At 47.0% G+C, this 25,085-nt stretch overlaps 1 protein-coding gene across 1 annotated transcript in view; it reads right to left on the bottom strand.

Moving 5' to 3' along the window:
- The window catches only part of TRABD2A (TraB domain containing 2A), a gene marked incomplete at its 3' end in the record, with an annotated part of 78,035 nt that extends 56,541 nt beyond the window's left edge, over positions 1 to 21,494 (bottom strand). Inside the window, exons 1-2 of the mRNA XM_082013052.1 lie at positions 21,054 to 21,494; positions 12,802 to 13,362 (exon numbers count right to left, since the gene is read on the bottom strand). Coding sequence (XP_081869178.1) covers positions 12,802 to 13,362; positions 21,054 to 21,158 — 666 coding nt within the window. The 5' untranslated portion in view covers positions 21,159 to 21,494. The remainder of the gene's footprint in view (positions 1 to 12,801; positions 13,363 to 21,053) is intronic.
- Between the last annotated feature and the right edge of the window lie 3,591 nt (positions 21,495 to 25,085).

Raw genomic sequence — 25,085 nt, 5'->3', positions numbered from 1 at the left:
TTTGAACAACTCCCAATTATCATTCACATTTTTATGCCTAAGTTTTTCCTCCCACTTTATTTGGCCTATAATTATTTTCAGTTTGGGGAAATGGGGCCCTCTTAAAGCACCAAGCATACATATTATTGTTTGGGACTATATATTCCTTTTTCACATATCAAATTAAGTTCATTCACAATTACTTGTCCCTAAGCAAACAGTTCAGTGATTAATTAATTTTTATTAACCTGGACGAAGTCTGAAATTGCATTACTCCAAGCCAGCTGTGATTCCTTCTAGATAGAGTGCTATTCACCTATGTGTTTTAGGCAAATAGGTTTCTTCCAGTGCTGCACAAACAAACCTGAAATACCAAAATGGAAGTATAATTTTTCTCTTTCTTCTCCTTTAGCAGATTTTCAAGGAGCCGCTCACCCAGCCATTGTGCAATACTGTTAACAAGTACTTGTGCCACACTGATAACAAGTACTTCCATCCCTGTCTTGTTGTTGATCAGCTACCACCTTGAGCTTTCCATGCCTTCTTCTTTTGACTGACCAACGGCTTCACAGCAAATAAAAAGATACATGGTGTTTCCCTCTCTTCTTTCTCCATTTCATCCTTCCTAGAAAGCATGGCTGTAGATACTTTATTTTTAAACATTCCAAACATGCAACTCATCCCACCAGACTCTAGCTATAACAATAGCCCATTTATCTTAATAAACAGGCCTTATAAATTCACACAGGGATGAAACTTGTGATCAAATTACCCTAGCCTAACAAGTTACTGTACAGTGGCTGAGCAGCAGAGACTGTGCAGGAGCCCAGACTTAGGCCACACTGTGGGAATAGCTTCAGCAGTAACGCCTCCATCAGCAGCTCCCAAATGCTCATCACATGCCTGCATTTTGCAGGGTCAAGCCTTTGTGCAGGCACTTGGGAAACTGGAAATGCAGTGTCCTGTGCAAATGAGGAACTGAAAATGCTCTGTGCTCAAGCTGTCACAGAGGATGGACTGGTGAGCCAGCAGCCAGACTATGAGGAACGGATCTGCTTAGTTACCTCTCACTAACGCAAGACTGAAAGGTACACTACATGTCTACCAGGTACCCACCATGGTCTCAAGGAGAGTATAGATATACCTCACCTCAGAATGTCTGCAGCTGCTTGAGTACAGAAATCTCAGCCCTAAAAATCCCCAGAGACTATTTTATCTATTTTTACAGGACTTCAGTTCCTCTCTCAACAAGCTACAGAGGGATTTGGTATGTTCGCATTTTGGCAGAAAACCTGAAAGTCCATGGGCAGGAATTTCATCAGGCAAACATCGAAGTCAGGGGCATGGGGTATCACAAAGCTGAGGTTAATCAATACACACAGGTGGCCAAATTGCTGCACATTGCCAGCAGAATGGATTGCTTTGGCAAGAATAAGGTAAAGAGCTTCAAAACTGAGCTCATAACACCAGCAGCAAACCTCAGTCTGTCTGGTGCTGGCTAAAGGCATGTCTTCCCTGCTGGGACAGCCCTGGTGAAGTGTGCTAGCAACCACAGTGTCAAGCCTTCCCAAAGCTGCATAGCCCTGAGATGTTTAACAAAAGACCTGGGAGAGTTAGTTTTGTGCTGACTCTGTTCAACCGTGGAAAGCTAAGCTGCTTTAGCCTTCTTTACCATTGGATTCTGACATAACTTACCTGTCCTTCTGGGTGCATGGCAGAGAGGTAAAACTGTGGGAAGACACCAGTGGATTTTGAGCACCTGAGTGATTTAGCCATCTCCCCATTGCAAAACAAGTAGAAGAGAAGCCCAAAGCAGTAACAAAACCTGCTTTTCACCCTCATCTATTTCTTGAGGTGTACCAAGGAGCCAGGCCTCAACAGTTTGAAAGGTTTGCAGGTGGAGAGGCAGGGAGATGCTTAGGACAATGTCCAGATGAAAGGTCAAATTTTCTCAGCAGTTAAAAATTTCAAGTAGTTAATCCAGGACCCCCAGCAAAGGTAAAGCTTTTACTTGAATCAACTGAAAATTTGGTCTACACTGCATCAGAAGAATTCAAGGCTCCAGCATCAGTAGCAGGGTCCTTAAAAACACTCCACACTGAGACACATCCAGCAGCACATCACTGCAGAGCTGCAGCTCTCCTGCTAGTTCAGAGCTTCTATTGTTATTTATATAATTGGTTCCCACAAGAAATCCAAACACTTCCTCTAAGCTTGCAGGAAGCTCTTCAAAATGCAAGAAGATACCAGAAAAGCAAAGTCAGGGAGCTGCATTGATGCAGTCCCATGTCGCCTTGCCTCAAGCATAAGTGAAAATAGGCTTCAGCCATGCTCAGAGCAGGCCCCCTACTCAGCCAAGTGGAGCACACCATGAAACCCATCTCCTTGGTGGGGCTAGGATGGCTCGTCCTGCGTGACATCCCAGTAAGCCAACAAGTGCCACTTCTGAAAGGTGAAGGGGGCTAACCATACATGGGATGCTCTCCCCATGAGCCACACATCTCAGTGGGATCTCTCACTACAGCTATTGCAAGAGGCCAATGTGAGGATACCTCACCACCAGACATACTCAGCAAAGGCATCCAGCACCTCAGCTTTTACCTTTGGGAGAGAGGAACATCCATGGGATGATACTTGCTGTCTGGATCAAGTGGCACTTGGTAGCACCAATTTGTTTGCAGCAAAATCAGACAGATTTGATGCATAGTTGCAAACCCAGCTGATTTGAGCTTTGACAGCCTGATGGTCCATAAAGATGTATAAATATTTTTCTCACAGGGTACTCTTTGGGGGACATGAGGGGAGTGGCACATGCTGATAAGTTATAAGTAATTCACACAGAAATTAAGGGTTTGAGTAGATAATATGAAAATCAGACTCTAGCACTGAGTCCACTGATGATGCAGCTTCTGTGCAAAAAGAACCATGCACTGAACGCAAAATAGTTCAACACAAACACACATAAAAGCTGCCATTAAGAAAAAAAAATTCCTAAAATGTTCTTGTAATGCATTTACCAGACTTCATGTTAGTCAAGTCTGAAACAGTGTATCTTTTTAACCAAAATTTAATCTGAGTTCTGGCCAAAACTAGCAATGGTGCTAATCTTGTTAGAGCAGGGTAAAGAGACTGAGAAATGCACAAGGCCAGCTACCTAAATCTTCCCTTACACAGTTATATGACGGGACTGTGATCACAGTAAATTGCAGACTAAACGCTGTTACACATTTGGTTTTAACTGGCAGGGCTGTTCTTAAGTTGCATGGGTCAATCCCTTCATAAACCTCTCCCTGGTTTCAGACTACACAGCCAACTGCTCCCCACGCGCTTGTCTGCTTATGTTTGACCTCTGCATGCTGAAAAAAAGATAAGCCTCATGAAAAGGAAGGAAATGTGGACATCTGTGTGCTCCAGCAGGGACACTGTCAAGCTTAGGTTGGCTGACCTGGTCCTTATCAAATTCCAAGCCCACCTCCTGTTCCCAGCAAGCCAATGGAACTAGAAAGCTTTTATGTCTGAGCATCAACTTTTACTGCCACTTGTCTAAGATGAAGCCTCCAAGCATCCACCCACACAGACTGCATGCTTCAAGAGACTGGACAGATGCACCATGACCTGGAGCATAACCTGGACTGCAGGTGCTGCACACAGGACCATCACACATGCCCGGATCAGGCTTTGGAAGGAAAAAGGCTGCTGCACCCCGAGGAGCACCATCTCACCTGGCAACTGGGTGGGAAAAGTTGCTGCTTTCTGAGGGCACAGCACACCCAGGAGTGATGGCAACACTCAGAGGCCCAGCCTGCCCTGTATTTTTATTCTGAAAGTGAGTAGAAAGAGCAGGAGGAAGGAGAGCCTGGCACCAGGCAAGGCCCACATAGGACACCAAGCCAGGCCCCCCAAGTGGATGCACACACTCTGTCCCCATTGCTGCTGCTAGCATAGCTCAGCATCTCCAGGGGGAGGTCATGCTTGTTGTTTCAGCTGCTCACTTGAGCCACCCTTCTGGGAAATGCAGCCTCAGTTTCATTTTGGGAAGTACCTTCCCGCATCTGCCCAGTGAGGCAGAAGTCCAGCACCCTATCTCCAACAGCAGCAGAGCACCCACAGACCAGCTCTTCCCCTGGCACCTGCCCTGAATTCAATCTGTCAGGGTCTGACTGATGTCTTGAGCCAGAGATGGCACCTGGGACATGAACGAGACTCTGTGGTGTGACTGTCCGTCATCCGTCTAATCCCTTTGAAACTGTTCACGCATCTTGGCGTCACAGCATCCTTCATCCAGGCATGCTGGAAATGGATCATGTCTTGTGAGGATGTGCATGTACCTGCTAAGCCTGTTGCCTAATAATAATTTTATTGAGGGACCTCATCTTTCCTCTATTACCAAAAACAGTGAAGACTTGCTTCTGCTGCTCCCCTTCTGCATTAGGCCAGATAGACATATTAAAACTGTGTTTCAGCCTCCTCATCCTACTTGCAGTCAACATTTCTAACTAGCTAATAAAAGCCTTCATGAAGATTATAGGAAATATTTACAGGATTATAGAAAATTGCAGGTCAACAAGGATAATGGAAACCATACCCTTTCCAAAAGTCCTGATTGCTTTTTGTGAGCTTTCAAGTTTACTTGGTAAAGGCAATAGCATCAGTGAACAGACTTCCGAATGGAGTGTATGGCAGTAGGAATCTGGAGAAATACGAAACCAACACATCACATACTGAAGACATGGGAAATAGAAATGGTAATTAGTAGACATGAAAATGTAAATGCAGATGAGAAACAACTGTCTAAACTACTGAAGACGTCTGCAGAGGAACTTCTTTATCATACAGCATTCAACATAAATGTCAACAACCCAGAGGGGGAAAAAAAACCCCACAACAAACCTGAACTCTATCATTAATGGATTTTGCAGATAAAACAAAGGTCAGGGAACAAAATAATTGGGGAAAGAGAGCAGAGCTGCTGTGTAATACTGTGGTGGTCCATTTCCCCCAACCCCCACATTGCTCGATAAGCCTTGGCCTTGGAGCAGAGAGTTTGGTGATTTAAGAGTCCCTTGACTGTACCAAGCACTCTTGTGTAGATGTCATCCCCATACAGCCTTGGAACATATCTTATCTAACCATGATTCAGGTGGATCAGTACTAGCATCACTAGGATGTAGAGAATTCTAGCAATTATCAACAAATGATTCGTGGCAAGAATGCAAATTTACTGATGCCTAAAGCCAATCATCTCCCAGTCCTATAAATAGTGGTCCCAAGTGAGACCCTTTGAGCTCTCCTGGGCCACAGTGGGCTGCGACCAGCACCTCCCTCTGAGTGGATTGCCTCTCAGAGTCCGTGAAGCCTCAAGTTCACGATCAACTCGGAGGCTCGGCTGTTCACACGATGAGCGGTACAAAGCATTCGATGTGAGTATTCGACTGAATTCGAGGGGGATATCTAAAGGTACCTTTGTACATATCTACCTCTTCTCTATATATCTCTTTATGTGTCTGATCTTGATATGTTGCTATGATTTGATATTGTGATTTATCTCAATATCATTAACCTTAGTAGGTTTTAGGTTAATTATGTTACGAAGTTTCATGTGATTTGATATTGTGATTTATCTCAATAGTGTTAGTGAATTTGGTTGCTGTTACTTTGTATCAAATCGCTGCCATCCTAAAATTACACCAAACACTACACCAGAATCCCAGATAATCTACCCCTTTAGCCATAAACTGTTGACCAAGTCTGGGACTAGGAGTGGATTCAGCCACACCTAGACTCCTCTCTGAGAAGGAGTTTAGAAAGCAAGTGGGTCCACTCTGAACCTCGTGACTCAATGGAAGGGCATTCCTTTACTTTCCTTACCTAAACTTATTCATAAACCGTTGACCAAGTCTGGGATTACAGGTGGATTTCGATCCACTATGAACCTCATGACTCAACAGTGAGGGTCCCTCTTACTTTCTCTCCTCAACATACATATAAGCCACATTAACCCGATTCGATCCACAAGTAAATCATTCCAATCTAGTTGTAACTTGGTCTTTCTTTGTATACCTTTTCATGTTAAATAAGTAATACTTAAGAGTGAACTTTGCCATCGAATTCTCTTAAGTCGTACCTTTTTACAAATTTATATTAAAATCATTTGCTTTCTGATATCTTTGACAGTGATTCTTTAAGTGGTCTAAACCATTCATTCGCAAAAAATGGGAAACTCTTGTTAAAATGAAGATTGTCTGCTGGCTTGCCCATTTGTCTTGTCCACAGAGTAGACAGAGACTGGACCACAACAACAAGAGTAACGCTCTCTTTCCTGGGAAGCAGTGAGAGTAAAAAGGACTTTGAATCCCCCAAGCATGAGCTCTCAGAAAATCACTGTACCTGAAAAAGCCGCAGACAAATCTAGATACATAAACAAAGAAAGATGAGGACAGTGACAACACCACTGCGCAAAGCACATGTGTGACTGCCACAACACAAGACAGATGCTGCTAGGCCTGGTGAGAGCAGAGGGAACAGTTAACACATAGAAAACATGCCCCGCTGGGAAAGGCTCAACAAGTTTCCTTTTAAAAGACAAACTGATTATAGTTACACTACTGGCACAAGGTAAAGAAAGCTGGTAGCAGAGGCTCTTTGGTGGAATACAAACCCTCACAAAAATCAAACAGCAGAAAGCTGAAACTGGACTTCTGGGTATTCTCAATCTGAATGTGTCAGGGTTTGCTGAAGAAAGCTAAAAATTAGTCTCTGGAACCACTACCATGAGACAGAAACCCTGTCACTGGGATGCACAAACCAAGTGGGATCCCCATGGACCTGGCAATCTAGTCTGGGCCAAAAAGGAACCATCTTACAGCTGCACTGGAGGGTGACAGCAGTGCAGTCTACTTAGATCAGAAAGGAAGTTGTCTTCTACAACTCTGCAGGCATGTGCCTTTATGTTGTCCAGGTGGGTTGCAACCTTGCTGTCCAAGGGAAAAGCTGGCAGCTAGAGTCCCACACTTTGGGTTTAGCAATGGGCAGTAAGTAGTGAGCCCTCAGGATCAGGCATCAGATGGAGCCACAGCATGAGGGCCACCATGACTGATCACCGTAAGTCTGCACCAAGACCTGAGAACATGCAGACCAAAGCTTAGCACAAAGGCATCTGACAGCCTGACCAGCGTATGAGCCAAACCTACATCCTCTCCTTGCTCCACACTCCTCACTGTTGGTTGAGTTGCTCCAAAAAGCATCCAGCCCAGAGCTTCTGTGTGCTCCCTTGAGTGGGCTCTGATGCCCAGGGCTCCCTCTCAGACTGCTGACAGGGCTATGCTCCTCTGCAGCAACAGGACTGTTACCCAAAGCTAGAGGATCTCAAGAGTCATGGAGTGTGTCTGCCAATCAGCCCACAAGCCTCGTGCTGACTTGTCAGAGGAAAATGGAATAACCCAGTCATGAGCACTCTCAGAGTGGTGGACACAACTCACTGCCCAGCCCTCACTAACTGAGAAAAGAGGAAAGTGGCATGCTCGCATTGTAACACTGGGGTCCATGGGAGCTGCAAGGAGAGATGAAGCCACATTTACCCTCTGACATCTTCTGTTTCTACCGTGTAATGTGCTGAGAAAAGGGCACTTTTAATGGGAAAAATCCACCTAGTTGACAGGTGCGCAGACTGCAAATGCAAGGAGATTATAATGGCACACGTAACCAGTGCAAACCAGTGCCACATCTAATCCATAGTTTGGGATTTCAAAGCCCTGCCACAGAGTCCATGCTGTCTGAAACAAAGTCTCCACCCTTCTGAATGCAGAGACAGCAGATCAGCAGCTGAATTCCTCCTTTTACTCTCACCGAGGGAAGAATCCTGAAGTCCCCAGGTAGTTAATAAGATCTTAATTAAACTCTAATTATGACAATAGAAATGCGAAGTCTTAGCTATTTTAGTTCCCACCAGTCAGCCCATTCCCCATCCCTGATGTCTAGACATGGAGGCTGCAGGTGTGTCTACACACAAACTGAAAACAAAAACAAATTTAGGTCACAGACTCCAGCAGCCAAAGATGCAAATAGAATCAATTCAGTTGTTTCAGCTCCAGTTCATGTGCAGAAAACCCTGATGTTCCCATCACCTGAGGAGGAAGGGCTGTTCCTGATGCATACATCTTGAAGTTACATCCTCAGGGCAGAAGATGCAATCAGGTTACCGCAAGTAGTGTCCGGTCCAACTTGTTCAGCAGTAAGTGCTCTGCTCCTCTGTCAGCTCTTTCATCAAGCAACTGCTCTCCACTTTGCTCCAAGTTCGGATCTGAGCTACTTGCAGAGCTCCTACCACATGCCTCCCCTTGCTTTTTCTTTCTCTGAGGTTCTCTGTTACTGCTGTTGTCAAAAGTGAACCTGAACCAGGGTCTCATGAATGGAAACACTGCCAGATATGACCTCATCACCCCGGAAACTAAAGGCAAATCGATCAGCTCAATGTGGCAAAAGCGCCCTTTGTTTGAAATGAGAAGACTAAGCACAATTCACTCCAATTTCCTACCATATCTTTTGGGCCTAATTTCAAGCCACCACTGCTGTTTCTCTAACCTCCTTTGAAAGGGAAAAAACCAAACCAACCAGCTACCCCCTCCACACGTAACAAGGCAGTGGTGTCTTGGCTTCCTTCTTTCCCCACAGATTTGGACTGCTTCTAATTAATATTTTTTTTACCACGGTCTATCAAGGGTGGCCCTTTCACCCAAGTGGGTACATCATTAAGCAGGAAAAATGATGTTGCTGTTAAATCAGGAGGGTTTATTTACTAAGCAGGTGTCTGCAGACCTCAGAGTTGTGTTAGTGGTCCAGAACTTGGAAGAGCTGGGAACCCTTTAGAGGAAAGCAGGAATCTCTCAGCACTTTGTTGCTTGCAGGGGTTGCTCTGAGTAGAAACATGAACAATTCATGTCCTAATTAATGCCAAATTCTCAATCCTAGAAGCATTTGCTTTATTTTCTATCTGTAACTAACTGCATGAGGAAGTGGCTGAAAGATGCATAAGACAAGACTTTCAAATGCTCAGTCCCAGAGCTGAACCAGGATTTCAGGAACAGTCAGTCCTTAGTGACTCCGTGCTTTCTGCTGCCAACCAAGCAGCTTTGAAGACTACAGTTGAAGATGTAGCTATGTATTCGGATGCTCAGGTAGGAACAGAATGCTGTGGCAAGGTCTGGACACAGAAAAGCCACACGAGGAACACAATTCTCAAATCAGTAACAGCTAACAGGTAGGGTCTTCCATCAAGTGCCCCAAGCTTGGAAAAGCCAAACTGGCCAGGGTCATGGCTAGGAAGTCTTGATGGCTGCACAGTGTTTACACGCTTAAGCCTTGGTTCCACGCAGAGGGCAGACACAAGCCCACACTTCTTATGTTCCAGCTTAAACTGGTCTGCGAGAACACAGCCTGGACACCACCTGAGTGTGCCAGAGCACAGCCTGTTTACAAGTGCATGGCATGGTACGGGCCAAGGCCAGCTCATTTTCTAAGTCAATACCAAACCAATATTCATGACACTATAGCTGGAGCCAACAGCAAAGCTGCATGGGCTTTAGGCTGGAGCACTAATGCCTCCAATCCAGCAAACATGTAAGCACATGCATAACTTGAAAGGAACAGTTGGGAGGTCTGAGGGACTGACTGCAGTGCTGGAAGTCAGCAGTGGTAGATTGTGCAGAGCTACAAAGCCTTTTATCTACTAGCGGCCCAGATTCTGCTGGGAATGAGACCTGCATGCTTATAGGGTATCACAACAGGAGAGGCACTACCCATGAAAGAAGGTGGAGTGGGAGAAAAAAGTATTTAAGACAAACTAGGATAGAAACAGCATGAACCAGGAAAATAAACACTCTGGACCTGGCATGGAGACAGACTAATCTTTCCATACTCCCTAAAGTTGCATAGATCTTGGAACAACAGAGGGGGAGTAAAGTATTTCACAGATTGTGTACACATCACTGTGTACCATACAGAAATTATACTTTTATGGCCTGGCTACGTGGGCAGCCAGCCTGAGTTGAGCAAGAACAGAGAGATTTGGCAGGTAAAAGAAGAGACTCATAAAACAAAAGAGGCAACTGGAACAAATACAGCCAAAGAAAAAGAATCGCATGACAGGCAGTGTTAGCTGTTTTGTGTGGTGTTTGTTGTTTATTTTATTTTTTTCCTCTCTCTCCTCACAAGGAGAAGAAGTAATTCTCTAGCTTGGGTTTGTCAGCACTTTGCAGTTACTGAGCATTGTACAACTCCATGGAGATAATCAATGATAAACTGTTCCAGACCTTCACCTGCAATAACATACCCACACCAACCAGGCCTGTCCAATAGTATGGAGCAAAAGAGAGACCTAGCTACTAACGATGTATTGCTTGTAATTGGACTAGGTGTCTTCACCAGGTGGTACAACCATGTTGTAAGTGAAAGAAAGAGCAAACCCTATGCAGAAACATAAACTGAGAGCACTAAACTTGCTTCTCTGCCAATTAAATCATCTCTCTGTGACTCTGCTGCAACAGAAAGGTATTTCTTGCACAACATTAGACCATTCCTTACAGTTTTGTGTCCCCATTTTCCCCAGCAGCAGTTTAAGTCGTCCCTGTGTGTTCGCTCACTTGAAAGGCAGACACAGAAGTGGTCTGATGCTGGGGCTTCCCAGACAGCAGCACTATACCAAAGGAAATAATTTTCAAAGAGACTATTTCAAATCCTTTGCTTGGTTTATATTAAACACAGAATTAACTCAACTTGCCTGAACAAACTGAGCTCTGAAATCAAAGATTTACAGAATTGCCAACCATGAGAGTTCACAAGTCAGGTTCTGAAACAACTATGAAATTGGCTTAGACACATAAAAACCATCTGCCTGTGGTTCTCCTTTTCCTGAAGCTGCCTGTACTGGAAATCTAGTAGTGGGTAGAAGTGAGGGTCTGAACTTGCGGTGCAGTAGCTGCCCCAGGCCTGCTCCCAAAAGGGACAGCCTGCTCCTTCCCCCTGGAAGTGAGCAGGCGTAAGGGGAGCAGCAGCTTGCATGATGCGCATCTCCACCCACTGTGGGGTCATCATGGGCTGTGATTTTCACAACTAAAGCTAAGTTTCTTCTGCAGTTCTGGTTACCCGGACACCCTCAGCTGGGCTCTTGCAATAAATGTCACGAGGCTGGGGAAGCTCTGTGTCCCGAGCCCACACAGCCTCCCAGTTCACGTGGTATTTATTCCACCTGCAAAACAGCACAGCAACAGTGGCTCTTCAGAGAAAGCTGCATGAAGGCCTTAAGTAAGTGCCAACTGTTGCATGAGTTTAACAGCAACATGGTTTACAACCTGTATTTTTCTGCCTCCCTACCACTTTCTTACAAGGCAGCAGAGAAAGCACATGCCCCCCACTTTCTATCATGCTAAACCAGAGGGGCAGCGCCAGAAAAAGAAAAACACAGGCAATAAGGTTAACAAAGCCTTAACCAGATAAAAGGTGGAGGAGATGGGACTTCCCAGCCCATTCCTAGGGTGGCTGCAAGCAAGCAGCAATAGCACAAGGATTCAAAGGACAGTTAAGCAAAACACTGGAGAGGCAAATGAGGCCACCCAGCTCCAAACAGCAGAAGAGAGGAGTGCAGATGCCCTGCCTGCAGTTAAGGACAGCACAAGTGATGCAGCCTGGGCTGCCATACTACTCCCTGCACCGTGGACCCCCACCAAGACTGGCTGGGGCAGCAGCACATCTCACATCTGCCCCAAGCTGCTGTCCCTGCCCTTGCCGGGCTGCATCTTCCCTGCTGCTCCTTCCCTTCCAGCACAGGACACTGCATCAGTGACAGGACAGGCTTCAGGATGCAGGGGAAAGGGTCAGGCATCAGCTGAAACTCCCCAGCACCATGATCAAAAGTCCCCCCACCTTGGGCTACCAGGGCAGGCTACAACAGCAGGTCTCACCTATTCCTAAGAAAACACCACTCCCTCTCCCCAAACTAGCACCTCCCTGCAGCAAAGGTACCCCAGCCCAAAAAGCAACCTTATGCCTGCACTGGGCAGGCAGAGACAGTGACAGATGCTGCTCCCTGGTGTATCTCATTCAGAGAGGAGAGCTCATGACCACCCCATCCAACACATGGACAACACAGAGGTCGTTCTTCTGGCCTGGTGTGACACTGCACAAACGGTGTTAAACTCTAGCTTGGTTGCAAACGCAAAGGCACTTACACAGGGCCCTGCACTAGGCAGTGGATCTCCCTGCAGGAAGCTGTGCTGACCTTCACTTGGTCTCAAAGGATGGGAAAAAAAAAACCCCACATCAAAACCAAAAAACACTTTTCCCAATGTAGAGAATGGGCCCCGGTTTGTGAGGGCACTGAGAGGTCCACTGGGATACTTCTCCAACCAGCGGTTACCTCTCAGCTTTACTCACAGTGCCCCTGCTCCCCTCCAGGTGATCACACCTTTCTTCTTAACTAGCTATTACAAAAGCAAGTTTAGACACCAAGCCTGCCCTGGGCTCCTGCAGGGAAGCCCCACCAGGGTCAGAGAGCAGACATCCAACAGTCCAGTGTCTCTTAGCGTGGAGGCTGCCTACAGAAGAGGAGAGGGGTCTCCCCAGGCCAGGTCTAAATGAATTTAGGACATGGCCTGAAGTCCTACAGCTAGCAAACTCTCCCGAGGGCACAGGCAGAGGCACGGGCTGCCAGAAGCACATGTGAGTCTCTGGGTAGGAGAGCACTTACGCCATGCTCCAGCCCGTGCTCTTGCTGCTGGGATATCCAACCCGAGCAGCCAGCCTGGCACCCTGCACACCACTCCGTCTCACCTGGGAGAAGTTCAGCCCATTGAGCGGGTGGCACTGCTCCTCCACCTTCTCCACAGCACCTGTTTGCTTTCTCAGCCGCTCCGCTTCCTGGGCCAGGTACAGATCCAGGACGGGCACACCTCGTGACTTGATGTCTACCTCTGTCAGAGAGTTCACCATCAGCATCACCCATACTGGTCTCTTTCGTTCCCAGTTGCCAGCAATGGCATTGAAGAGGTAGTCTGCATACAGCCCTTTGCCCCGCTGGTCTGGGGTCATCCAGGATGGCATCATGAGCTTGACGTACTCCAGGTGCCGCTTGAGCCGGCAGTAGATGTCACGGGGCAGCACGTCCTGGAGGTTCTTCCCCTGCGGCAGGAGCTGGCAGCTGGTGAGAGCTGAGATGGTGTAGGGGTCGGTGAGGTCCAGCTCAAAGTACACGATGTGGCTCTGCTGGAAGGCCTTCTTGGAGTTCTCTGGGATGAAATCCCAGACACGTGTGTATGGGACATGGATGGTGCCAAAGAAGTAAGATGGGGGATCTCTCTTGATGGTCCACAGGAAGGAGTTCAGCTCACTTTGCTGGGGGAGAGGGAGACACAGCTCAGTAAATACAGACACTCATGCTGGGCCACTGCAGTACAGGGCTTAAGGAAAACATGGAACCAAGCCATCAGGTCACCTGGCTCAGCACCTTGCCAGCACGGACTTTTCCTAAAGCTTTGCTCACACAGAGTCCCCTTTGACCATCCTTTTTCTGAGGTCTTCAGGTCAAAATTCAATTTTCATTAATTAAAAACACAAGAAGATTGGCCCTGGCTTTTCCCTCCTGAAACACTGGGTCTTCCCACCAGTAATGTCAACCTGGCTCATCCCCTGAGTAACTGCCAAAACCAGCAGCAAAGCAGGCCATGCTCCACGTAAAACGCTTATGCAGCTTCCACCTTTTATTGAGTCAAAAGCTGTCTGCTGAAGCAGAGTAGGCCAGCACAGTTTCAATCACCTTCTCCTTGATGCCTCTAACTTCAGCACAGCAAGGCACCTTTCATCAAAGAAACTACTGTGACACTTAGAGGGTGCCACAGCATCTTGGGACAACTTTCTGCTTTGAGTGAGACACCAAACAAATTGGTAACAGAAAACACAGCTGGCAGGTAGACTTCCTGGAGCAAGTAGAAATACAGTTTTACAGGGATGTTGCACATGGCAGACAGACACACAGTAAAGATCCCTCATAGCCCAGTTCTCCTCTTTCTTAAGAAGGAGAGAAGCACATGCAAAACCTTGGAAAATAAGGGAAGAAATTCTGCAGGCCAAACTCGGCCTGTGGTTCCAGGGCATACTCTTTTAAACACAGGAGAAGAAAAAGCTTCTTTATTTAGATTGGCTTTTAAAATATCTCAAAAACCACAGCCATCAGGAAGTCAGAATCAGACTTTAAGTTTGTTCTGCTGCAAAGTGTGCCTGACAGCATCCCCAGGAATACCAGAGTGCAGGGCTGTACTCAAGCCCTGAGCAGTCCCACAGGACACGAGACCAGATGGGGCAAAACGGATCCTGCTTGGATCCTGTGAAGTCATTTTATACCACTTTACACCACATGACCTCCATCACCTACAGCATGCACCCTGCTCTTGCAGTGGTCCTTACTGGAGCGATGGACACAAACAGCTTCTGTCTGTACAGACAGGAAGAGGTAGCCTTTGCATGTCTAAGTAGGAGGACAGGCTTCCAGATGCACTCCAACATCTGGAGTCATCTTTAGCCAGCAGATAACTCTAGCCTCAGCTCTCAGGCTGTGTGCATGTGTGCTGATCTAAGAAGCCTGCCTGACTGCCAAATGCAGAACAGGCTGTTTGGAGGAATTTATGGGAAGCACATTGCCTATAAATTTCTGATACTAAAGACCCAGGGTCAGAAAGGTTAGTCTTAAAGACTGCTCTGCAATGGCTCATCCTGAACAGCCTTCTCCAGCAGCTATGTCAAACCCAGGCCACAGATAAGGTAGCACTTCAGCAAAGTGCTACCACCAGTCCAGCTTACCAACACAGACCAACAAACCAAGTATACTCCAAAGAGCACTTCAGATACTTCTGCAGAACATCAAGAGTCTGAAGGATAAGTCAGACCTTGGTAACACTAGGCTACAACTAGAGATCCTACAGGAGAGTCCTGGAATGCGCTCCTGAATTACAGACCATAAAAACTCTGCTGAAGACCATGAGAAGAAGGGAGAACCAAGTCTTGGTCTTGCAGTATCAAGAGGTAAAGAAGATAGAAGGCAACAGATGAGTACAAATGGACCATAGATGCAGGAAGAACATAGGAAAATGAATACACAAAGTAAAACAAGAGGGAAAACAAGACAGGATTCCCTCCTGTCATCAGTCAAGAGGGAAAAATGGAAGGACACACCACTGTGGTGAGAAATGAACTGGAAGTGGCCATCAGCCTGCAAGGAGGAAGGACCAAAAGTGCTGCTTTCTATCTACAAGCAAGCAAAACAACTGAAGATGAACCTGGGACAAGCACAAGGTCGGGAGGTCAACACTCCTTCACTTCACACAAGTCTGATCATGTATGTGGCAGGGCACAAGAAGAGCCAACACGGCAAGGAATCATAAGGAACAAGTGGTAACCAGACAACTTAAAACTTCAATTCAGCTCCTGAATAGACCCAGCCAGAAGGCTCAAGCCCATATGGATGGTACCAGGCTTTAACACAGATCATCAAGTGCTGCTCCAGACTACTGCACATAGCCCAGCTAGAAAGGTGTTTGGCATTGCACTCCCACTTCTTTTGTTCTGCAAATCCCCCCAGCTTTCACAATCAGATACTGGAAGCAGAGTAATGCTGCCAGCTGTTAGTGGTACCGCTGAAGACATCACACAGGCCATCAGACACAGAGTAAATAAAGTCTTCCTTTAAAGAGCGGGGAGCACAGGCAAAAGAAAGCAGGCCAAGATCTAGCAGAACTTTTCACATAGTCCTAGAGACCGACACCTTACAAACCGGAGTGGCTGGGCACTCTTGCTGGCACTTCCCTGCCAACAGGAGATGTCATGAACTTGGAAACCCACCCCAAGCACCATTCAGACCTCCCTTCTCAGAATTGCTTGGAGCCAGCATGCAGGGCTGGAGAGCAGGCCTCAGTTTCCCACCATTGATGGGAAACCTCCCCAGACCCTGCAGAACCAGTTTCCAGGCACCAGCAGTTGGGTATCATCTCCAGGTGATGCCACAATGGGAGCTCACAAAGCTCACTTTCCCTCCAAAAGGCAGCATTACAGCTGCTCGGGACATCCTAGTGCCTCACACTCCTTTGGCATCTTGTTTTTCTTCCGAAGGCAGAGACTGGAGCCCCAGTTCTGCTCTGCCTCCATGCCAGACCCCTGCAAACAGCCTGGTGCTGCTTTGCATGAGAGGGGATAGGGCAAAGTCCTCGGTGTGCCTGAGCAGGTCTGTGCTTCCTCTGCTGTACCTTCTGGCACTCTCACATCCCTGTGCACCTCCTGGAGCTCATGCATGTTTCACTGTAGCTTCAGAGAGAGAAAAGCGAGGGTATAATCTCTCCCCAAACCCATAAAAGGGGAGCCGTTAAACAACGCTCTAGGTGGCTGTGAGATAGCACAGGAGCAGCGCCGAGGCTTGTTCAGCATCGCAGGATATGCCATCACTGGCAGCGCCTCTCTCTCACCTCGCTTCCCTGAGAGCATGTCGTAGATGAAGGTGCTGGAAACCCAATTTTCCTTTGCAGTAGGATCCTTCTACACAGCTGTTACATCAGAACGGGGTGCTTTAAAACCAACATAATTACAGTCAAAGCAGTGTCCTGGAGGCTTAAGAGAGATGGGTTGTATGGCGTAAAAAAAAAAAGTCAGGCTCCTGTACAGATCAAGATGTGATTTTCTGTCTCCACTCTCCAATACTCAATGCATTCCTCGTGATGGGAAAAACTAGGAGAAAAGGGGAAAATCGGAGGGGCAGCCTAAGGAAGAGAGAGGCAGTTCTGCATGAGAACACAGGTCTCCCAATTTGTTGCCACACCAAGATCTGAGGCAGCGTCACACCAGCCATACCATACCTCCTCTGTGCCTCACATTTAACTCCCCACTATGTAGTCCCAGATCAAGGTATTTCTGAATGCTCAGCACTATGGCACAGTGCCTTCTCCCCTACCTCACCTCCCCGGGTGAACAATAGCTGGCTGTGAACTGATTCAGGGTATCAGCCCAGCCAAAAAATTTCTTGGAAGAAAAAAGGAGAAAGAGAAAGGCTTCTCCCCAGCCAGCAGGGGAATGAAGGAGAAGGAAAAGGAGCTGCTCAAGCTGACACTGTCACAGAGACAATGCACCGAGACCTATGGGATCCACTCCCTGCCATGCAACTGGGAAAGCTTCCCTTCCCAGCCGGGGCTGCACAGGGGACAAATGCCACTGCTCAACATGAGATGCAATGGCAGCACATAAGGCCAGACAACACTTCCTCAAAATGAGGGGACAACAGTGTCAGGCATTGCAGAAATCCTGAAAAGCATGGTGCATGTCAAGGGTTTTTCCTCAGGAGCTGAGGGAAGGTCTAGGCAAGAACAAAAAAACCTTGAAGAAAGGGAGAGTGAAGTATTGCAGATCACTAGCTGAAACCAGAGTAATGCCAGTCCCATATACCAACATCTCCCCTCTAATCACATAGCTGGTTGTCCACAGGTGGCACTGGAAACTCCCCATGACCTCCTGCCTTCCTTCTATCTGCTTCAGCAGAACACAGGCTCTGACTGAAAGGTATTTTCATTGTCTTTCCAATAGGTTTCTTTTTTTAAGATTTAAAAAAACCCCAAGCCCCAGATTCTATTCGTTTTAGCTACCCACAGCAGCTTGCTTTTGCAGCAGAGCTTATAGGTCCACCCTAGGATGACACCTGTAGTCTTCCAAAAAGAAGAAAGTGTCATCTTTCTTTGAGAAGATAGCCCAAATGGACCCAAATTATGTACTGACTGTCAAGAGTAAAATTATGGTAAACATCCAGAAAACAATGCAGCAAAAACCAGGAGGAACAAAGAATACACCTAGTGGCAGCACTCTGAACATCTAGAAGAGCATGTGAGTTTAAAAAGCAAAAAAATTCAAGAGGGAAGGTTGTGGTGATAGGGGGAACAGAGGCTCAGAGGGGAAGGAAAACTGCTGTCCACAGACTGAGGAACTGGATACGAACTCCAGACGTGGGAACCCTACACTGTGCTTCTGCTTCCTTCTACATCGCTTCTGCTTCCTTCCATCTTCTGTCTCATCTATGTAGACTACACATTTTCCAGCACAAGCTGCAAAACTTACTGTGCAGGCAGGTGCCATCTGTGTCTTCAGTGTCTTTCATGACCCTTAACCCTCATATTCACCACTTGGCCCCAGAGCCACATCTTCCAAACTTTAGCCCAGGATTGCACTGTTTCTCAATCCACAATATTCTCTTAAACTTTTTTTTGCTTGCTACAGAAGCCAGAACATGTGGCATGCAATATTTCACCCGGGCAGGCAGCCTTAAATACTCCTTATATGGTTTTCTCCCTCCCTCTTTCCTATCCTGGTGTCATATCTTATGTTCATTTATGCCTAATGGAGGCAAAGACTGTCGCCGTGTAAAGTGCCCCATGCATCTACAGTAATGCATACAGAAATGCTAGGCACATTTTTAATAGTCATTCTCTTGTTATTTTGCCCACCTGCATTACTGACCCTCTCAAGCTCACCTTAAGACTGTAAGCAGAACTTGCCTGGGGATAAACTCTGCACTGGCTACAATTACTAAAAGAACACACATTCAGTCTCAATTTGCCTGAAATGAAAATAAAAATCAAATTTTTAACTAAAAAGCCAAGAGTTGAGAGCAGACAGATTACTTGCTCTGCTGAAGTCCATATATGAGGAAAGGTAGCCATTTAAATTTTTCGGCCCCCTATCAGGAACAACACATCGTCAAATACTAACCAGCTCCAACCACAAGAATTCTGCTGTTAATCCATAGATTCTGGCTTTAAATTTACCAACACATTCCAATGTTAAGCAAAAAGAAAGCATCACCAGACCACACTACTTAGTAACTGGAATATAACCCAAAGGATTCCAGCATACTTTATATCAGATTAACTGTTTTCAAAGCCTTTCTTTTTTCCTATTAAAAAAAGAATGATGGGGCACATTATTGGTTGCAGCTTTTACTAAAATTTGCGGTGATGATGAGAAAGTCCTCTGAAGTATTCTATGTTAATTCCTTAAAATAGCAGCTTCTCTCTTTCAGGCACTGGTTGACATACTTCTTTCATGACAGCTTTAGGCAACCTGACAAAAAGAAAGGTACACCTGTAATCTAGAGAGGTAAGAAAAGAGATCCTGTACAGAATTAAGACAAAAACAAGCAAAAAAAAGCCTTCCCTGATGATGCTGGGAGAAGGAGGAATATTTTTTTCCCAAGGGGTTGGTGTAAATATTCATAAAGATACACTCAACAGCTTTGCAAATAAGGTAGACGGTACCATTCCTAGACAGTGTGGTTACCACCACTGCCCTAAAGACCCTAGGAAACAGCCTGCCAATACCAGAACTACAGGTGGTCTCACATTTTAATGATAGACTAATCAGCAGATAATGAGATACCATTAACACATTTCACCTCCAGTTTTGCTGGTAACTGGCAGAAGACCAGTCAATGGCTCCCGAGGAAAACTCCCTCCATGTCCCTCAGTGAGTTACCGGTTTCCCCAAGTACCACTTCTGCTGCTCAGGCTCTCCACGGCTGTCCCCTTCCTTCTTGGCCCTCACTAGCTCCTTGCAGTAGATTTATGCCAGCCCACAGCTTTTGCACTCCATGCCCTCAAGGGGAAGGGGGCACCACACTCCAGAAGCTTGACCTGGCTTTATGGCAGTGTCACGGCTGGCCAGCTATAAATCCAGTTGACAAAATGGTTCCAGGTACAAGCAAATTGGTAAGGCACTCTCCCCAAGGCAGGGTTAAGCTCTGTCTAACCCAAGTTCAGGCACCCTCTTGTGAGGCCCATGTAGCTTGGCACATAGCTGAAGTGCCCTAAATCCTCGAAGAAGACACCTTGGTCTCTGCAGCTGCAGGGGGGGGCGGCATGCTCAGCTGGAGGCAGCAAGGCCCCTAGACCAGGGGCTACATGTAGGTACATGCACAGATGAGAGAGAGAAAAAAGGTCACAGAGCAGACCTTCTCCATAGTTACAAAGCTTTCTCACACCTACCCTGCAGTAAGACCACTGTTGCTTTGGCATCTCCCCAGTGCAGCAGGTCTACACTTACTTCTAAGGGCTTCCAGTTCCTTTAACAGCTGTACTGGAGGAGGTAACTCTGCCTGGGGCAGGAAATGAACACAAATGGCGAGACACATGTCCCAGGAGGGTCTCCTCTCTTGTGCACAGCACCTCCTGTCAGCCAAGGTCCAAGCAGATGCCAACAGACAGCACAGTCTGTTAACCCTAACAGGCACATTAATTACAAGGTAAGCTTGGGAAGGCTTTTCCTACATGATTTTTGGTACTTTTCTCTCAGAAACGTCAGCAAGAACTGCTTTTTCCTCAGTGTCTGATTTTTAATGGAAATGACACTCTGCTCGCAAGCTTCACACTGGCCAGACCATCACCTCTAACTTGCAGCAGGGACACTCTGCTGCACTTAACACCCACTAGAGCCAGGTCAGCCCATGCTGCTTCTGGTGACAACACTCAGGCTGATGAGGTTAGAGGACGAGCAAAACGCAACACAACTTAAAGCCGTGTTTCCACCTTAGCGGCACGGCCATTTGCGGGTCCAAACCTGCTCCACCACGCTCGGCGTCCAGCAGTAAGTCCAGAGGTTGCCACCAGCGAGGGATGCTGGCACCAAGTCACCCCAGGCGAGCCTGTCCTGTTGCGAGCGGCGCTGCTCGTCCCGCATAGCGCAGGCAAAAGGTCCTGCTGAGGCTCATCCCGTGGTCTTCCTTCTGCTCCACGCTCCTCCGTCAGCCCCCAGCGGTGGTCAGCCCCGAGAAACCACCCCCCCTCTCTCTCCCCGCCCCGCTCCCGCCACCGCCCGAGCCCCGCACCCGCCAGCGACCGGCAGCGAGCTGCGGCCAGGCCGGCCGCGCGCACGCCACCCTCTCGCCGCCGCCCCCCGAGAGGAGACCGCCGCACCGTGCCCCCCGGCCCCGCGCAATCCCGTGGGCCACCGGCAGCCGGTGCGGGGCGGCGCGGCGGGTGGCACAGCCCCCCCGCGCCGGCGCTTACCTTTCCGCGGAGCGGGCAGGCGCCGGCGGGACCGCGGCTCTGCCGCGCTGTGGCCAGCAGGAGGAGGGAGCCCTGCAGCAGGCAAAGCCAGCCGGGGTGCACCATCCCTGCTCGCTCCCAGACCTGGCACAATTTGGGGACGGCTTCCCTTTCTTCCCTTTTCTTTTTTTTTTTCCCCCTCCTATTTTTTCCCCTCTTCTCCTGCTTCCACAAATCCTTTTTTTCTTTTTTTTCTTTTAATTCCCCCGCTTTTGACTTTTTTTTTTCCCCCCCTCCCTGGTTGTGGGTTTTGGTTTTTTTTTTTGGCCGGTCGACCCAATCCTAGAGTCCTCCCAGGAGCTGCCCCGTCCCCTGGCCAAGCCCTCCAGCCGCTGCCCCCTCCTCTTAAAGGGTCCCGTGCCGGGCGGGGGGGGACGCGGGGGGAGGAAGGGGAGGGCGCGGGGCCCGCCGCACCGGGGGCGGGCGGTGGGGAGGCAGCGGGGGGGTCCTCCCGGGCCCGCGGACAGCGGCGGGACCGGCGTGCGCAGCGCATAGCGGGCAGACCCCGGCCTGGGCCCGGGGGGCCGGGGCGGCTGCGGCCCCCGCGCCGGCAGCCCCCGGCGCTGCCCGGCCTGCCCCCTGCCTCGCCGGGCCCTGCCCCTCCCAGCCTGGCCCTGCCCTGCCCTGCCTGCCCCTGCCTGCCCCTGCCTGCCCCTGCCCTGCCTGCCGGTCTCTGCCCAGCATGCAGCTCTCCTAAAGTGAATATAAAAGTGAATATTGTGATTCTTCCCAAGTGTCTTTGTTGTCCGTCAACTTCAGATTGAGGAACTACCGCTTTTGGCTTATTCTTGTTTTCTTGTTTCAGGACGCCTGGGCCAAAGATGTGTGTCCAGTATGCTTTGCACAAGCAGTGTGATCTATTTAAAATCTAAAATGCACTGAAGAACATAGCATCATCTTTAATTGTAAAATACAAACATACTGGCTGAGGAGACTGGCTTAAAACACCACAAAAGTACATCTTGCTATTAATCACAGCCTTAAAAATATTGAGCAAGGCCGGAAATACGACAGTTTTTAGTCCTGTGTGAATTTAAAAAATGAACTTTCATAGCTCTCATAATAGGATCTTCCTGACAATTTTAATGTGGCATGTGTTGTTCACATATAGTAAAACTGTTAGCACTTTTAGGGCTTAAGCTAAGAAAACATTTAAAGTCAGAATACCAGCTCTCCATTGCCCACCATGGTCTATGGTGCTATGGTATGGTACATTCCCTCCTGCGCCATCCCCAGTTGTTTTAACTATACTTCCAAACACAGAAGCCGCCAAAACCTGTTGAAGCCATAAATAAAAAGACAATAGAGGTCAAATGAAGGGGAAAATGTTATGCCACTCTCTGAACCAGCATCTGCTTGTTTAAGTAGCAGAATAAGGTGTTGCACTTAATGCAGACCTTTCTCCACAATGCATTTCTCCATCTTTTCTCAGCATTCAATAATAGTATTTTTGCCATTTCTACTTTAGCAGTCACTGTTATGGTCACTGTCCTGTGGGGATGCTTCTGCCTTTTTTTCTTCATAGCTAGTGGACCTGACCTACCCCTGTGCTGTAAACACTCGATGCACAAAGATAGTCTTAAAAGACTACTGTAATTTCTTTATAATGTTGACCATTCCTTCTGAAGCTGTGTGTGTGAAAATACCATGGACAAAGCAACAGGCAAGCTGCAGACCAACTGTTTCATGCTCTTTGCAGACTCAGATGGTCATTTTTTCTGTAGCTTTATTGTATTCTTACACTTAAACTCATCTGTTTAAATCCCAGAGGTCCAAATCTCTGTCCCTAAGGTTACATTTTGGTTTGTATTCACTGGCAAGCTTCTCACCAACTCAAAGAAAGAGAAGGTGCCATTCTTTACTTTTGCTAGGAGAACCTAGTTTTGTGGTGAATGTAACTGCCTCCAGAAGAAGGTAGCCAGAGCCCAAACACTTCATTGTCTTGCCTTCTTTTATGTGCATTATGTGCACTATATTTCTGAATACTGTGGATTTTGTTGAGGAGAATGATACTGGTTAACACGTGAAATGCATCTTCTTTTGTTACGTCTTGCCAACTATTTAGAAAAAAAGCATTATCTGACAAAGAATATGGCAATTATGCAATATATAGTACTTATAATCCCTAACTATTTTAATTATTGCTCCTTTTTTACAGCAGGTGAAAATACTACCTGCAATTTGCCGGCACTCCAGATAGTCCTATACATATGAGAGCAAGAAGTGAGGATGGGACACCTTTCCTCATCATCTTCTCAAAAAAAAAATTCCTGATTCAACACTGGAGGTTCAAATAGTGAGTTGGCCCACCAGTCAGAGACAGTTAAGCAGCTTTTCCAAACAAACATCACCTTAGCAGCAAGGTGTAAAACATAGCAAGAACATTTTTCTGCCCTGGAATGCCGTAAGCCAGACCCACATTTGGTTGTATGTATTTCTGGACATGGAAGCCAGATAGATCAAGCTATAGAGAGTAAGAATAAATCTTTAATGGCACAGAGATATGCTGCCAGACTGATGAGGTACCTTTTGTGCGATCATTTTTAGTTGCTTTTTGTTCTAAATTAGCAGAATACGTAACACTTTCTGAAACACGCAGCTCACAAGCATACAAGCAATGCAGATTAAGATGCTGCTTGGCTCTATTTCTGAATTGGTTAGAAATGCACTCTTTATGGTGAATTGCTAAGGGAAAATAGGGAATGAGAAAGGACAAAGGGAATGTTTTATAGAGACTTTCAAAGTAATTTATACTTTTAGTGCAATATTTCAGTTGAAAGCCACATCCTAGACCTATTAACAGAAACCTAAGAGATAAAACCAACATTTCTATTTAATAAAGTTCTGTCTGTGTAGTGGCTGCGATTTGTTTACCCCGGTCCCTTGCAAAATGTTTTCAATAGGACTTCAGCATGTGCTTACATCCATTGCACAGAAAGGGTAAACTGAAGCATGCGCTTAAATGCTTTTCTGCATCAGTCGCTTTATACCGCAGAGAGTCTGTGACCTGAGTTGTCTGGTTGGTAGGTAATTCAAGGTAACTGAAGGGACAGGCTCCACAGCTGTGTCTCTTACATGCAGAGCATAAGCAGCTAGTGTAAGCAGCTGTCATGCACAGGCAGCTGCTCACACTCACATCCCACGCTTTCAGGTGTGCCCAGAGGTGGGGCCAAGTAGTGACCTGGGCTGTGTGGAAAAAGTAGCTGCCTTTTTTTGTTTTGTCAGCTGATGTTTATTAGCTTGAGTCAGTTTCCCAGGCCATAGGAGCAATTATATGGAAACGGCTGAGAGTCTGTCAGAGGCGTAAGTCTCCTCAAGTGGGTGTTACTGCTGACAGACCTGCAGAGGATCACAGTCCAAAACTCCTGCTCATGCTAATTTAGATGGCATGCGTCCGCTTGCACATGCGGCACAGCACGCACATGGCGCACGCGCTCCTGACGGACCTCCAGCTTGTGCATGTGCCTTTGCTACCTAACCTTAACCCGCAATGGGAAAGAAAGCCACCTCACGCAGCCAAACGCATCCAGACTTGAGTGAAAAAAGCTGCCGCAAAAGAGATTTGCACAGGCTTCAGGACAAAATATATTCACACTCTGTTAACAGGAAGGTCGGCTGTGATCCATCCACTGTTAAACGTGATTCGGATGGTTTTGAATTCAACATAGATTTTAAACACCATGAAAATTAAGCATGAGGATTTCTCACCATTTAAAATTATGAAACCGATATCATAAAGCAGATAATAAAGAAGGCAAAGGAGCTTTCTTCATCAAGTTGAGAAAAAGTACTCTATCTGCATTTGAAAGAAAGTTTGCTTAGAACGATTGATGTGGACTTCAGAGATTCAGGAACACAGAGCCCCAATTATGCCTCGAGATAAAAAGGGTTAGTGAACTTTGTAGTATGTTACTGTATGAAAGTGTTAGGTCAGCTGGAAGGGAAATATGGGGAATATATTACAAAGTGAAGTGGTTACATGTAATTATCAAG

The sequence above is a fragment of the Phaethon aethereus genome (assembly GCF_964289735.1).
Source record: "Phaethon aethereus genome assembly, chromosome: Z".
Classification (NCBI taxonomy): Eukaryota; Metazoa; Chordata; class Aves; order Phaethontiformes; family Phaethontidae; genus Phaethon; species Phaethon aethereus.
The sequence above is the reverse complement of the archived record's forward strand: the minus strand, read 5'-3'. Positions and strand labels throughout refer to the sequence as shown.